Raw genomic sequence first — 16321 nt, forward strand, 5'->3', positions numbered from 1 at the left:
CGGAGGGCTGTGAGGGTCCATGTTGGTGCTAGGAGTTGGACCTGGGTCCTGGAGAAGCAGCAGGGTCTCTTATCTGCTGACTCTGTTTTCTCTTTCTGTCTCACTCTTTCACATACACACATGATGATGGTAATAAGATGCAGGAGATTATTGGAAGAGCAGGTTCACATGAAAGTAAAATTTTGAGCATGTAAAATGTCATGATAGCTGTCAGTTTGGCCATTTAATATAAATTCAGTTGAGATTAGATGGTTGAAGGCTAATGTTATATGAATTTGGCCATCACTGGTGTATTGGTGGGGATTTAAAATGATCCAAGAAAAGAGTGTATTTAGAAGAGAAGTCAAAGAATCAGTCCAGGAGACCCGCTGTGCTGAAGAACAGAAAGGGGACTGAGAGAAAAAACAGGGTGCAGGAGAGGGATAGTAGAGAGATACACGGATTGAGATTTGTTTAGGAATGAGGGCAGCAGAACGTGGTGCACGTCTGCGCTTTGTGTCAGCAGGAAGAGGCTGAGGCCGAGTGGTCGGGAGTTTGAAGCCAACCTCGGCTGCATAGCAACCTCTCTCCCCTCCCACCCACCCTTTCTTTCTCTTTTCCCATCTCTTCTGTCTCCTCAGCCTGTCTCAGGCCTTCTCTGCCCCCTCCCTTCCTTGTTTTCTCAGATAGGAACTCTCGGTAGCTCAAGTTAGCCTTGAACTCATGGTGTTCCTCCTGCTCCTGTCTCCTAAGCACTGGAATTACAGGTTTGTGCCACCACACCCAGTTGCGAGACTCTTCCTAAAAACAGAAACAAAAACAAATTTAAAAAGAGATTGGGTGCTGTGGTTGAAACCTTTTATCCCAGCCTTCAGAAGGCAGAGGCAAGTGCCTTGGTCTCCTTAGCCTGAGTGACCTAGTAAGACCTTGACCTTGAATGAACAATACTCAACTTTATATGGAAAAACAAAAAGTCCAGGATAGGTAAAACAATCCTGTACATTAAAAGAACTCCCATAGGTATCACCATCCCTGATTTCAAGCTCTACTTCACAGTTATAGTAATAAAAACCGCATGATATTAACATAAAAACATACAGGTTGATCATGGAATTAAATCAAAGACCCAGATGTAAATCCATACACCTATGAGAACCTGATTTTTTTTTTTGGTTTTTTTTTTTCGAGACAGGGTTTCTCTGTGTAGCTTTGCGCCTGTCCTGGGACTCACTTGGTAGCCCAGGCTGGCCTCGAACTCACAGAGATCCGCCTGGCTCTGCCTCCTGAGTGCTGGGATTAAAGGCGTGCGCCACCACCGCCCGGCAAAGAAGCCGAGTTTTTTTTTTTCTTGGTATTTTTTGAGATAGGGTTTCTCTGTGTAGTTTTGGTGCCTGTCCTGGATCTCGCTCTGTAGACCAAGCTGGCCTCGAACTCACAGAGATCCGCCTGGCTCTGCCTCCCGAGTGCTGGGACTAAAGGCGTGCGCCACCACCGCCTGGCGAACCTGATTTTTAATAAAGAAGGCAGAAATATACAATGGATAAAAGACAGCATCTTCATCAAATGGTGCTGGTCTAACTGGATGTCAGCATGTAGCAGAACACAAATAGATCTGTATCTATCACCCTGCACAAAACTCAAGTCCAAGTGGATTAAAGTCCTCAACATAAACCCAGTTACACTGAAGCTGATGGAAGAGAAAGTGGGAGATAGATAGCCTCGAATGCACTGGCACAGGAGACAGCTTCCTGAACAGAACACCAATCTTACAGGCACTAAGATCAACAGTTAATAAATGGGACCTCATGAAACTGAGAAGCTTCTGTAAGGCAAAGGATACCACCAAAAGGACAAAACAGCAGCCCACAGAATGGGAAAAGATTTTTACCAGTCCCATTGGTAAGGTTTCCAAAATACATAATGAACTCAAGAAACTAAATAATCCAAAAAAACCCCTAGATAATCCAATTAAAAAGTGGATTACAAGCCAGGCAGTGGTGGCGCACGCCTTTAATCCCAGCACTTGGGAGGCAGAGCCAGGCAGATCTCTGTGAGTTCAAGGCCAGCCTGGTCTGTAGAGCAAGATCCAGGAGAGGCACCAAAACAACATAGAGAAACCCTGTCTCAAACAAACAAAGTGGAGTACAGATCTAAACAGGGAATTCTCATTAGAGGAATCTCAAATGGCTGAGAAACACTTAAAGAAATGTTCAGCATCCTTAGCCATCAGGGAAATGCCAACCAAAATGACTCTGAGATTCCATCTTACCACTGTCAGAATGGCTAAGATCAGAAACACAAGTGACAGCTCGTGCTGGTGAGAATGTGGAACAAAGGAAATACTCCATTGGTGGTGGGAGTGCAAACTTGTACAGCCACTTTGGAAATCAATATAGCAGTTTCTCAGAAAATTGGAATTGATATACCTCAAGACCCAGCTTTACCACTCCTGGGCATATACCCAAAGGAAGCTCCATCTTACCACAAGGACACTTGCTCAACTATGTTCATAGCAGCTTTATTCATAACAACTAGAAACTGGAAATAACTTAGATAACCCTCAACTGAAGAATGGATAAAGAAAATGTGGTACACTTACACAATTACTTAGCTATAGAAAAAAGTGACATGAAATTTGCAGGCAAATGGGTGGAACTAGGAAAAATCATGCTGAGTGAGGTAACCCAGACCCAGAAAGACAAACATGGTATGTACTCACTCATAAGTGGATATTAGCTGTTAAGGATAACCATGCTACAGTCCACAGACCCAGAGAGGCTAAGTAACAAGGGATGGGAGGCACATGGCTCTCCCTGGGAAGGGGAAATAGAAGAGATTTTAAGGGTGAACTGGAGGCAGGTGGGGATGGGAACAGAAGGGATCATGTGTGGGGAGGAGGAGACGGATGGAGTGAGTACTGAGAGAAATCACTTTGGGGGTGAGGTAGAAACCTACACAATGGAAACTTCCAGGAATCTATGAGAGTGACCTAGTGAAGTCTCCTAGTAACGGGGAACAGACAGCCTGAACCAGCCATCTTCTGTAGCCAGGCAAGGCTTCAAGTAGAGGGACTGGGACACCAACGCAGCCACAAAACCTGTGACCTACAATTTGTCCTGCTTGAAAGATGTGCTGGTAAAGGTGGCACAGAACGTGTGGGAGTGACCAACCAGTGACTGGAGCAACTCCAGACTGACATTGCCTGGAGGGCTGGGAACCAGAGGCTGGACAGCCAGAGACCTTGTGTAGAAACAAGCAACAAAATGTGTAGCTTTCTCCCTCTGTAGACCAGGCTGGCCTCGAACTCACGGAGATCCGCTGGCTCTGCCTCCTGAGTGCTGGGATTAAAGGTGTGCGCCACCGTCGCCCGGCTTAACAAAATGATTCTTAATAATAGTCTGCTATACTCGTAGGCCGGAGCCTAGCATAATTAATCATCATCAGAGAGGCTTCATCCAGCAACTGATGGAAACAGATGCAGACCCACAGCCAACATTAGGTGGAGCTCAGGGAATCCTGCAGAAGGGGGAGGAGAGGATTATAGGAGACGGGTGAAGGACACCACAAGAAAACCCATGGAATCAACTAACGAGGGCTCAGGGGCTCACAGAGAATGAAGGGACCGTCAGGGAGCTTGTATAGACCTGACCTAGGTCCTCTTCATATATGTTATGGTTGTGTAGCTTGGTGTTAGTGTGGGACTCCCAATACTGGGAGGAGGGGGCTGTCTCGGACTCGTTCACCTGCTTTTGGAACCCTTTTCCTCCTCCTGGGTTGCCTCGACCATCCTTGATATGAGAGTATGCGCCTAGTCTTACTGTAACCTGTTATACCATTGTTTTGGTTAGGGTTTCTATTGCTGTGATGAAACACCATGACCAAAAAGCAAGTTGAGGAGGAAAGGGTTTATTCAGCTTGCACTTCCACATCGCTGTTCATTACCAAAGGAATTCAGGACAGGAACTCAAACAGGGCAGGAACCTGGAGGCAGGAGCTAATGCAGAGGCCATGGAGGAGTGCTGCTTACTGGCTTGCTCAGCCTGCTTTCTTACAGAGTCCAGGACTACCAGCTGGGGGAGGGCCCCACCCACAATGGACTGGGCCTCCCCCCATTGATTACTAATTGAGAAAATGCCTTACAGCTGGATCTCATGGAGACGTTTCCTCAACTGAGACTCCCTCCTCTGATGACTCTAGCTTGTGTCAAGTTGACCCAAAACCAGCCAGTAAAACTGATCCTTGTCAACTTGACACACAAACACATGACTATTAAGCCACAACCTTCCTTTCTTATTCATCCCAAGATCTCACATTGAAATTTCAGTTCCTTTAAAATAGCCAATTTCTTTTAAAATTCAAAGCTCTCAATTGTGGTCTCCAGTAAAATAAAAAATGCATGAAATGCTCTCTTTAAGAGAGAAGAACCAGGGCACAGTCACAATCTGAACCAAGCAAAACCAAACTCCAACAATTTAAGTAACTCAGTGTTCAATTATCTGGGATTTAGTCAGTATCTTCTGGGCTCCTCCAAGGACTTGGGTCATGTCTCTGGCGCCGCCCTCTGCAGCACACACAGCTCATTCTTCTAGGTCCCAGCTGGCTCCACTCCACTGCTACTGTTCTTGTGGTCATCCCATGGTTCTGGCATCTCCAAAACACTGGGGTCTTCTGCTGCAACTGGGCTGCTTTCACTGATAGCCTCTCCTAGGCTCTCTTCAGGGTGCCAAGCCTCAGCTGCTCTCCATGACTTCTTCATGCTGGCAAAACCAGTACCACCTGGGTGACTCTTAGACATTACCAAGTCTGGCTGCCAGCATGAGGTACAACCTTGGCCACCTCTGGAACACAGCTTCTCTGTGCTCTCAGGAAACACTTCCCAGATTTCACCTCAGTGATGCTGGTCTCTTCTTAATCACCGCTAATTTCTTGGCTCTAGCCCAGCAGCATCAAGTATCCCAGCAAAGCAAAGTCTCACTTTAGTGAAACCCTTTCCTCCTCAACCTGCTTTTACTGGCCTTTTGTCACAGCAGTAGAAACCCTGACTAAGACAGCTGTGTTTGGTTGACATCCCCGGGAGGCCTGCTCTTAAGGGAAGTGCAGGAGGAGTGGATGGGGGGAGGGGGGAGGGGAGGCTGTGAGGAGGGTCTGGGAGGAGGATGGAGGGAAAACTGTGGTCCAGATGTGGTAAAGGAGAGAAGAGTAAACTTTAAAAAAGAAAAAATATAAGTAAATAATAAATAAATGAAAGACACCATGAGGGGACTCACAGGTGACAGATGGTGCCGAGACAAAACTGATAGGTGTTCCCTGAATTGGGCAGTGTAGAGGACTTGATTGGTGGATCTAAGCGTGAGTGGTTGAGCTTACTGATGAGATCAAGGAATGAATATCAGACTGTAAAAGAGAGCAAAGACCTAACAGATAGAGGTTACCATGCTGTCAATTCATTGAGCAACTAGAAATGAATAGGGATTCAGCTTTGATTCCACTCTGATATTTTTCTCTTTCTTAATTAGCCCACCTTTGACACATTTCTTTCTTGATTGTGGAGGACTGGCTAGAACAGATAAGAAGCCAGCAATCTGTAAAAGTTACCTCAAACTAATGACAGAATTGTGGCACAAGAGCAGGTATGTACTTACCATAATTACCTTTAAAAACCAGTATTATAACATTGGAGAGAATGCAGACCTGTTTGGAGGGCGGAAAAAAAGTGTGGAAATGGGATTTGGTTAGGTCAGGTGTTACAGGTGGAACTGAAATGCAGATGAAGGAGCGGTTGCCAGTATCAGTGTCAACGGATGGTAGGATGGTATGCTGGCTGCAGCGCCCCTGTTACTCAGATGCAGAGTTGTAGTGGAGCAAGCCTCCCCAGACTGTGGGCGGAACAGACAGCCTAGGCTAGCCTGTGCCCTGGGGCTAAGCGTCTTGGTAATTATTTGATGTACTATGTTAGTTTTGTTTTAGAACTGTTTAGAAGTTGTGCTTTTTAAAAGTACTGTGCATTGTAAGAGTAATAAAAATTCTTTAAAAAACTACAAAAATACCTATTTAAAACTGTTTCCTTTTCAGGCCTGGATCTGTTGTGCCTGCTAATCTGTTCCAAGGAATTAAAACTGTAAACCCAACTTTTCGAGGCTATTCTCAGCAGGTTAGTTATTCCTTTAAAAAATCCTTAATTTTTTTGTTAGATTTATTTTGTTTGTATGACTGTTTCTACTGTGTGTGTGTTTGTATGTTCACCACGGGTGCCTGGTGCCTACAGAGGTCAGAAGAGGGCATCGTTTCCTGGAGCTGAAGTTGCAGATGGCTGTCAGCCATACCTTGTGGGTGCTGGAAACTGAGCCTGGTTGTGTGGAAGAACTCTTACTGAGTCGTCTTAACTGCTGAACCATCTGGCCAGCCTCCATTTTAATGGTCTTTAATACGTAGAAAATGTTATCATTCTTCATTGTTTCCCCATTTACCTTTTTGATGATTGCTCCTCTGTGTCTGTAGTGTTTGGACTTTTGAGACAGGGTCTCCTATAGCCCTGGCTGGTCTTGACCTTTCCATTAGCTGAAGATGACCTTTGGTCTCTGATCCTCTTCTCTCTACCTCTCATGTGCTGGGGCTACGGAGGTGCCCCACCACAGCTGGCTGTTAGTTTATTTTCTGTGGATCCAGTGAATGAACGCAGCGCCTGTTGGATGCCAGGCGAGTGTTCTGCACCACACTGCACCTTCTCCCTTCTGGGGGCATCTCATTGTCTGTCCTAGGGCAGGTTCGGTCACTTTAGTGTTGTGTAGTACCTTGAGTATTTATAGCTGGTCCTCACACATTCTCTTTTCTCAAACTATTACTTATTTTCTACTAACTTTTCCCATATAAATTTCTGACTCTCCAGAGATTATAATGTAGTACTGTGACTAGGAGCTCAGTAATTTGTATTTTTAAGTTTTTTTATTTAACGTTATTTGTGAGTGTGTGTATGTGGGGGGTGTGCACATGCCCAGTGCTTTTTATTTAACGTTATTTGTGAGTGTGTGTATGTGGGGGTGTGCACATGCCCAGTGCTTTTTATTTAACGTTATTTGTGAGTGTGTGTATGTGGGGGGGGTGCACATGCCCAGTGCTTTTGTAAAGGTCAGAGAGCAACTTTGTACAGTGGGTTGTCTTCCCACAGCAGGTTCTAGGGATTGAATCGGGTTGTCTGGCTTGTGTGGCAAATGCTCTTACTTGGCTGACGCATCTTCGCAGCTCAGAAAGTTGTGTTATCAACAGGTTCTTAGGGTCGATCAAGAAGGTTTTCTTTTTTTTTTTTTCTGGTGTTTCGAGACAAGGTTTCTCTGTGTAGCCCTGGCTGCCCTGGAACTCACTATGTAGACCATCCTCGAACTCATAGAGATTCGCCTGCCTCTGCCTCCTAAGTGCTGGGATTAAAGGTGTGTGCCACCACTAACTAAAAAAGAATTTTTCTTTAAGACACAGTCCATGGATGGGGAAAGCGCTAACTTAAACCCATCTTATATAATATTTTATTTTAGGACATAATTCTGAATTCTGATTGTCGCCTGAGGAGAATCCTTACTTTGTTTCATCCCGTTTCATTTCACAGCGTTGCTTTCTTTGCCTGGCTTTTGGGATGCAGTGTGCTGCAGCTGTGCTGCAGTGTGGGCTGCAGACGTGCTCAGTGTGACACTGTGCCCCTCATTCATCCTCCCTAGGGCCCTACAGGCATTTGCTCTAGACTGCTCATGTGGCTTTGTTGTTGGTGTGTAGGATGCCCAGGAGTTCCTTCGCTGTTTAATGGACCTGCTTCATGAGGAGTTAAAGGAGCAGGTCATGGAACTGGAGGAAGACCCGCAAACTCTGGCTTCTGAGGAGACTGTGGAGGAGGAGAAGAGCCAGTCAGATGTGGATTTTCAGTCCTGCGAGTCTTGTAGCAGCAGCAGCGAGAAAGCAGACCATGAGAGTGGTTCCAAAGGCTTTGCTGAAGACAGCAACGAGACCACAATGCTCATCCAGGAGGAGGATGACCTGGAGATGGCCAAGGACTGGCAGAAAGAGAAGATGTGCAACAAGATCAATAGAGCAAACTCTGAAGTAGAACTGGATAAAGACAGAGACACCGTGTGTGAGACGGTGGACCTGAACAGCCAGGAGACCGTCAAAGTGCAAATACACGGCAGAGCTTCAGGTGATGATTTAATCATTGGGTTGCAGGATGATCGTGTTTTCTGTGCAGGAATGAGCACTTAACTAACCGTTACTTTTGGAACAACTTATTTCTTTATGTTTGAAGCAGGATCTCAGTGGGTACCCCAGGCTGGCCTGGAACTTACTATGTAGACCAGGCTATCTAAACACATCCACCTGCCTCTGCCTCTTGAATGCTGAAACTAAAGGCGAGTGCTACCATACCTGGCTTCCTTTTGTGATCTTTAACTAATAGACTTGCAGTTTAATGCTATCTGTTTGAAGTGTTAAAACCATAAAATTATGGAACTAAAAAGATAATTTTGTGGATCATTTACTTAGGAATTCATTTTTTAAATTTTTATTTTAAAGCAAGGGCTCATCAGAATTCCTTTATGTGGTCACATAGTAATCTAGAAAATTAGTCCCCTTGGAATTTTCCCTTTTATTTTAAGCAAATTCTGTTGAGATCCTGAGAAAAAGAAAAACAATCCAAATTTTCTTTCTTTGCCTGAAGAGGGCATTATAGATGGTTGTGAGCCACCATGTGGTTGCTGGGAGGTGAACTCAGGACCTCTGGAAGGACAGCCAGTCAGTCCTCTTAACCACTGAGCTATCTCTCCACAATCCAGATTTTCTAATCGTGCATGTTATTACATTTCAGTGGTTCTCACTGTAGACATAGCCAACATGTAAATGAACTTTGTTAGGATATATTATATCACAACATTGGACAGTGTTCCTTTGAGACAGGGCAAATACCCAAATGAAAGACACGAGTTAAATTGCTTTACATACCATATTTATCTCTTTAAGAGCGAACTTATCTTGATGTGGTATTGACTACTCTAAATTCTGTAAAATTTGATGATTAGGAAATCAGATGATGTGACTCAGTGGTCAAGAATAACATCAAGTCTATCTCTGTAAGTACTGGAGAGGACCAGTCAGTTAGGTTAAATGTCTGAGTGCACTAGTTTATCTCTGTAAGTACTGGAGAGGACCAGTCAGCAGGTGAAGTTCTTTCTTGGATAGTATTCCCTTAGCTTTGGAAGACTGCCTTGTGCTTTCCAGCTGGGAAGCCCAGGAGTGCTTAGGCTCTTTACAGACTCACTGTGGGTAGAAGTTCTTTAGTCAGTAAATGCCTGAGTGTCAGTTCTGATAACCAGACTTCCTGTCAGAAGCCACAGGGAAGCATAATCCAGGGACAGACTGCTCCTATATTGCTTGCTTGTGGGCTTGTTCTTAGCACATAGTAAGGAATAATGAACTAAAGTGGGTCTGAGCATTCTATGTTTTACATTCTGGGTGAAAAAACGATGACCCAGACCATGTAATGCACAAAACCTGAAATACTTACTCACTAGCCTCCGAAGCCTTGAGCTGCTTCGGTTTAGGAAGTCCTATAACAAGGCTTTCACCACCAGTATTTTGATGTCTTCTTTAGTCATGGTTGACATGCTTTTTTTTAAATTAAATTTATATTTATTTTTTGTGTATGAGTGTTCTGACTGCATGTATGCATGTGCACTACATGTGTGCCTGGTGCCCAGTGAAGCCAGAAGAGGGTGTGGGATTCCCTGGAACTGGAGTTATGGATGGTTGTAAGCCTCCACCATTTGGATTCTGGGAACTGAACCTGGATTCTCTGCAAGAGCAGCAAGTGCTGTTAATGGCTGAACCTCTCTCCAACCCCGTGGTTGATTCTTTATCAACAGTTTTCCCTCTGTCTGTTCATTTGCACAGTTACACAGTGCCATGTGCTGGAAGATATGCTAGGCACTAAGGCTCTAACAACACTGTTGGAGTAGCATTCATGAGATGTAGCTCACTTGATTCCTCTTACAATTAAGTTCTGAAGAGAGAGGTTCCTGAAAGATAAATCTCATTTTTATCACAGTAAGAATAAGTATGATTAATTTATACCAGAATTAAAAAAAAAGATTATTTATGTGTCTGTGTGTTTACATGCATGAGTTGTTGCACCCCTGATGTGTGCAGGATCCCACAGAGGCCAGAGCTGGGCATTTGATCTCATAGGATTGGAGTTACAGGCAGTTGTGAACTGCCAGGTAGGTGCTGGGAACTGAACCTCTGTCCTCTGTAAGAGCAGTAAGTGCTTGTATGCACTGAGCCACCTCTCCAGCTCCCAATGCCTACAGGTCTTGTTTGGTTTTGATTACCAAGTTTATTTGGGACAATAATCCTTTCATCCACTTAAAATAATTTGTGGGCTGAGGGAGCATGGCTCAGTGATAGAACACATGTTTAGCATTTTTTAAAGTCTTGGGTTCTCTCTCCAGCACAGTGAAAAAAAGTTAAATAAAAACAAAGTGGGTAGATCTACGCAGATGGGTCAACACTTAAGAGCCTGTCCTGCTTTTGCAGAGGACCCAGCTTTGGTTCCCAGCACCCTTGTTGGGTGGCTCACAGCTGTCTCTGTCTCCAGCTCTCCTGGCCTCCAGGAGCATCTACATGTTCAAGTGTGCTATTCACACAGAGACACAGACACATGTAATTTGAAAAAATGTCTTACAGAAGTGTAGGAAACAGACATGGCAGTGCATGCCTTTAGTCCCAGCTTTTGGGAGGTGAAGGATGACCTCAACTTGGGCTACATAGAGTTCAAGGCCAGGCTGAGCTACATGAGATCTTGTATCAAGAAAACAAAGAATTCTTTTTGTAACTTGTGGGTGGATATTTAGAAATTGTACTAAATTTGGGAGATATGATCATCTTTGGTTTTGTGTTACCACTACTCATTTGCTGAACCGACTATAGCAGTAATGTCTTAATTGAATTAATTGAATTCCTGGGTAGGAAAAAATCACTGTTATTTTGCTTAGCAAACACTTGGCATTTGTTAACATGTACTGTCTTCAATATATCAAATGAAGGAGTCTTTACATTAATGAATATGATTGACCACATGGAATATAACTTTACTTAATAGTTTCTTTTATAATTTTAATTGAAGGTAATAATAAAAATTTAAATATTACAGAATATATCACTGATGTCCATTTGAATGACCTGTCTACATCACAGATTCTTCCATCAAATGAAAGTGTTAATCCACGTTTATCAGCAAGCCCTCCTAAGTCAGGCAATCTGTGGCCGGGATTGACACCTCCACACAAGAAAGGTAGAAGAATTCCCTCTCCAGTTCCTCTGCTTTGTATCTTAGTTTAGACTCTGATTCTAATGTTGATAGAGTGTTAGGAAATAGGTAATCTCTTAAAATTGATAGAATTATACAATGACGATTAGAATTTTTTGTCTGTGGTTCTCTACATTAAAACTTTTTCTTAGAGTTTAGTTCACTTTAACATTTTATGTGTATGAGTCTCTTGCCTACATATATGTATATGCACCACATGTGTTCTTGGGGCACAGAAGTTAGAAGAGAGCATCAGATCACCTGGAACCATGGATGGTTGTGAGCTGCTATCTGAGTGCTGGGCAAACCTGGGTCCTCTGTAAGGGCAGCCAGTGTGCTTACCTGCTGAGCCTCTTTCCGTGCCTTTTAACCCAGTCCGTCCTACAATTTCATAATCAGATTGTCACCCTACACCAAGGCCTGACACACTGATGCTCTGTTCCTGATGGACCCCTAAAGTCTGCTCCTTCTCTTGTTTCCCCTTTTCCCAGAGTGCCCTGTAAATGATGCTACAGGGTATGGAGGCATAGGAAACAGCCTTCCTATTTCTTTTCTTAAATCCTGTAGCATAATGTATTTCAGAGTGGGCTGCATTGTTGCACATCTGAGCACTTGTTTCTTTTCCTTACCGTGCTGTGTCTCAATGGTGTCACCAAGAGACTGCTTGTTTATTCACTCATCAAGGGATTTCTGGGTTGTTTACAGTTTTTGGCAATTATGAATAATACTGCTGTAAACACTTATGTATAGTTTTTGTGTGATCCTAAGTTTTTCTTTATCAAAGATAAGGTCTGAGGATTGTATTTCCTGGGTTCAAAATTATGTTCATCTTATGCTCAACACTGTACAAAGCTGCCCCGTCTTCCAGAGTGTACCATTCTGCATTACCACCTGCTTTAAATCAGAATGCTAGCGTTATAAAATGTGAAACTTAGAGAGGGACCCTTGTGGTAGTGCATGCTTTTATTCCCAGCACTCAGAGGAAGGTTGATCTGTGTGGAATTGAATTCAGGGACTGCATGGTCTAAATAGAGGGTTCTAGAACAGTCAGGGCTCATAATGAAAACCTGTCTCAAACAAACAGGTGAACAGAGAAACATACCTGAAGGTCTTAAAGACATGCTTATAGACAATGAAAACATGGGCCAGCGAGGTGGGCCCGTGGATGTCAGTGCTTGTTGTAGATGCATGATAACCGGAGTTTGATCTGCAGACCCACAGTAAAAGGAAAGAAACTGATTGCACCAGTTTGTCTTCTGATTTCCATACTTCACCTGCATGGACCCTTTGCCCCACATACAAAAAAAAGACACCATCTATAAAAGAACTAAGATGTCTTGGCAAAGGACCTTGTTAAGATTTTTTTTTTTTAAAAGGGAGGGTAAGATTGGAAATAAACATTTGTAAGTTGACAAAGAACCTATATCCGGAAGAATATATATAACAGACCTCACTAACAGAATCCTTTCTTCATATGAGCCCTAATGCAAAGCAAGCAAGTACAGGTAGGACTGTTCAAAGGAGTAATGTGTGGGCTGGGCCCTCCTGTTTTATCCTTTTATCTATACATGGCCCCTCCAACTTCTTCTCCTTCCTCTGACCTGTTGAGCATAAATATCCCAGTGATGGGGGCTAACTCCTTATTTACACATGGAACAAATGAGTAAGTTGTTATGCTGTTTAATATTAACTAATTTCAGATTGTTTATAAAATTAACTAATTTCATATTCCCCTATGTACATTTCATGTGGCCGAGAATCACAAATAATTTAAAGCCAGCTTAAGCCTTATTTGATTTTTGATTGACTTCTTTAAGTAATGAGTTTTTAAGGATTCATTTTATTATTGTTCATGTATATGTGTTTCTCTGTGTATACATGCCATATATGTTTGGGTACTTATGGGAGCCAGAAGAGGGTGTAGGATCCCCCGGTGCTAGACTTACAGGTAGTTATGAGATCCTTATGTAGGTGCTGGTCCTGTGGAAGAGCAGCAAGTGCTCCATCTCTCCAGCCCGTGACATACATATGTGTGTGAGTGCACGTGCCACAGCATACTTGTAGAGGTTGGAGGACAGCTGGTTGGTTTTCTCCTTAGATCATGTGGGTCTTGGGGGTCAAGCTCAGGTCTGAGGCTGTACAGGAAGCATTTCTACCTGCTGAGCATCTTGCAGGCCGAGTAATTTCTACTGTTAAAAGATTCTACTGTTAAAGATGCTGGAGGGCCCAGTGGCTGAGATGGTATGCAGGGTCTAGTACCCAGCAGTTACATCAGGTAGCTGTCACCTGCTTCTGACTCCAGCTCAGGGAATCAGTGCCCTTTTCTGACTTCCAGGGCTACCCACATGCACAGACACACAGACACATAACATACACATTAATAAATCAATAAGTCTTAAAAAGGAAAAGATTCTAGAGGAAGCAAGGCATTGTAGCACTCTTCTAACCCAGTGTCAGAGGGAGATGGAAGCGGGGGAGCAGGAGTTCAGAATCGGTCGCAGAGTCCTAGTGAATTTGAGGCCAGTCGGTACTACATGAGATCCCAAGACAATGCAAAAATATTTTAGAGAAAAATATTCAAGGAACTAATGATTATTTTTAATGTTTTAAATTCTAGCTCAGTCTTCTGCATCTCCAAAGAGAAAAAAGCAGCATAAGAAATACAGGAGTGTTATTTCTGACATATTTGATGGAACAATCATTAGTTCAGTACAGTGTCTGACGTGTGATAGGGTGAGTATGCGGGAACCATACCACACAGAAAAGTTCTGTCAAATGATATTTTGAAAAACCTGAAAAGTCTGGAGAATTAAATTGTTGCTTTTGCAGACCATGCATCCATTTCTTGTGTCAATTATACGTTGATATTAGGTGTAGAGTAAAGGTACACGACATGTCCTTTGTAAAGGACCATGGGTTCTCTCTCTGCTTTGGTTACATATAAAAGTGAGACGTTGCTTAGCAACAAGAATTGTTAACAGTGCTTATTCTCCCAAGGCTGATGAAATTAGGTGTGCCTGGAAACTATTGTGTTTACAAGCAAAAGGCAGTAAGTGTATTTCTTACATTTGGCCTTGTAGGTAGCTTGTAAATAACATGAATGCTTCAATAATAAAGATAATGCCAAATTACAAACAAACACAAGGAAAAAAAAACTGACCCAAGACCTTGTCTCAAACATAAAATAAAATTATTGTGAGGGTTTTTACCAATACCTAATCCTTCGGAATTTCTTAGTGTTTTACTTTAGTGCAGGAATGAGTATAGTTAATGAATGTGAAATAATGTCTCAGGAACAAGAGAGAAATAAGTTTTCAATTATTGTTGTTAAGGCAAATGTAAGGCATTTAGTCGGATCATATACACGTAGACGGTATATTACCCAGAAATGTTTTTACTTAGAGTGTATAGGTAGTGCTGCAGTTAAGGACTGACTGCATGTGACTGTCATGTAGTGAGACCGTATGACCAAAGGCGTCATAGTCATCTTAGTGTGGGGTAAATACACTTCATGGTCGCCTGAAGCAGTGTGTCTCCCATGATGCATCCCCGCTCTTACGTGCAGTGGATGTCAGGTTTGGTTTCCTCTTCACCCCCTTTTAACAACATCTCAGACTGTCTGCAGCCTGCAGTTTCTGTGCTTGGGAGGCTGAGGGAGGCTTGAGAGGATGACTTGAGGCCCAGCGTTTGAGAACAGCCTGGATGATGTAGCATATAGTAAGACCCAGTCCCATGTGCCTCGCCCTCCCCACATGCCCAAAGAATCTGAACACCAGTCCTTAGTGGCCAGGTGGCTGGATTTGCTGTGCTTCTTAACACTGTGACATCTCTGATCCATAGAAATACTAGTGGCTTATAGGAAGATTACATTTGGAACAGCACCTGGTCCAAAGCAAGCCAGGATCCTTTCTGTCTGTAGTATTCTAAAAGCAATTTGCTTGTTGTTTATATTTGCTTATTATAATAATTTGCTTTCATCTTTGGAAGAAATCTAATCTTATAAATAACTGTGCTGGATTCTCTCCATCCCATTAAAACCAAACACTTGCAGGTGTCTGTAACCCTCGAGACCTTTCAGGATCTGTCCTTGCCGATTCCTGGCAAGGAAGACCTTGCTAAGCTGCACTCCTCCAGTCACCCAACCATAGTCAAGGCAGGGTCGTGTGGTGAAGCGTATGCGCCACAAGGGTGGATAGCTTTCTTCATGGAGTATGTGAAGAGGTGCGTATTTATTCTCTTTGCTTGGCCTGATTGTTGACCCTGCTGCTTCTGCTGTACTAGCAGAACACTTCTTTTTCTTCTGTCAATGATGTTTCAGGTTTGTTGTCTCCTGTGTCCCTAGCTGGTTTTGGGGTCCAGTAGTAACCTTGCAAGATTGTCTTGCTGCCTTCTTCGCCAGAGATGAACTTAAAGGTAAGAAATGTAATCATATTCATGATTGGTTTGGTAGTGAATCTAATGCTGAGTTTTTGGATAGCTTAAATAGTACTTGCTTGCATTTGCATGGAGGTACCTTCCCTGGCAGTGGAACCATGATGAGAAAAGTCATGTCCTGAAGGAATTTATTATAGATTTCTCTAATACAAGTGACACATTTTGAAGTTCTGTGAGTCAGAGAAGGAGAACTCAATGAAGATAACAGATGTAAGATGTGTCTTGAATTGTCTTTACATCTTCAGCTTCATTGAAGGTCCTACATTTTTCTTGTGTGTCCAGCATCATGCTGGGCATATGGCGGGATGAGCAGTAAATTCTGTTTAGTGAATAAATGAAGAGACTGTTTCTTGAGTTAGTCCATCAGACTGAAAGGAGTGGGAGGGTGGTGGTTGTAGGGAAGAAGACATCATGAGTTATTCACTGTCCCTGTGCAGTGAAGTCCACACTGGGCATACCGGGGGATTGCAGAGGAGTTTGCTGGTGATTAGATGAGTGACTGATCTGTTCTATTTGCAGGTGACAATATGTACAGTTGTGAAAAATGCAAAAAGTAAGTAACACTGACAT

General features: G+C 43.2%; 1 protein-coding gene across 3 annotated transcripts in view; it reads left to right on the forward strand.

Moving 5' to 3' along the window:
- Usp33 (ubiquitin specific peptidase 33) overlaps positions 1-16321 on the forward strand; it is a 67820-nt gene that overhangs the window by 34703 nt on the left and 16796 nt on the right. For 2 of the 3 annotated variants that reach the window (XM_052730973.1, XM_052730971.1), the window contains exons 8-15: positions 5496-5609; positions 6052-6130; positions 7741-8158; positions 11162-11302; positions 13935-14050; positions 15369-15538; positions 15636-15730; positions 16271-16304. In XM_052730973.1, the coding sequence (XP_052586933.1) occupies positions 5496-5609; positions 6052-6130; positions 7741-8158; positions 11162-11302; positions 13935-14050; positions 15369-15538; positions 15636-15730; positions 16271-16304 (1167 nt within the window). The remainder of the gene's footprint in view (positions 1-5495; positions 5610-6051; positions 6131-7740; positions 8159-11161; positions 11303-13934; positions 14051-15368; positions 15539-15635; positions 15731-16270; positions 16305-16321) is intronic. The other variant, XM_052730972.1, reaches the window with a different exon arrangement.

The sequence above is a fragment of the Peromyscus californicus genome, unplaced genomic scaffold, assembly GCF_007827085.1.
Source record: "Peromyscus californicus insignis strain IS unplaced genomic scaffold, ASM782708v3 Scaffold_9__1_contigs__length_137607984, whole genome shotgun sequence".
Taxonomy (NCBI): Eukaryota; Metazoa; Chordata; class Mammalia; order Rodentia; family Cricetidae; genus Peromyscus; species Peromyscus californicus.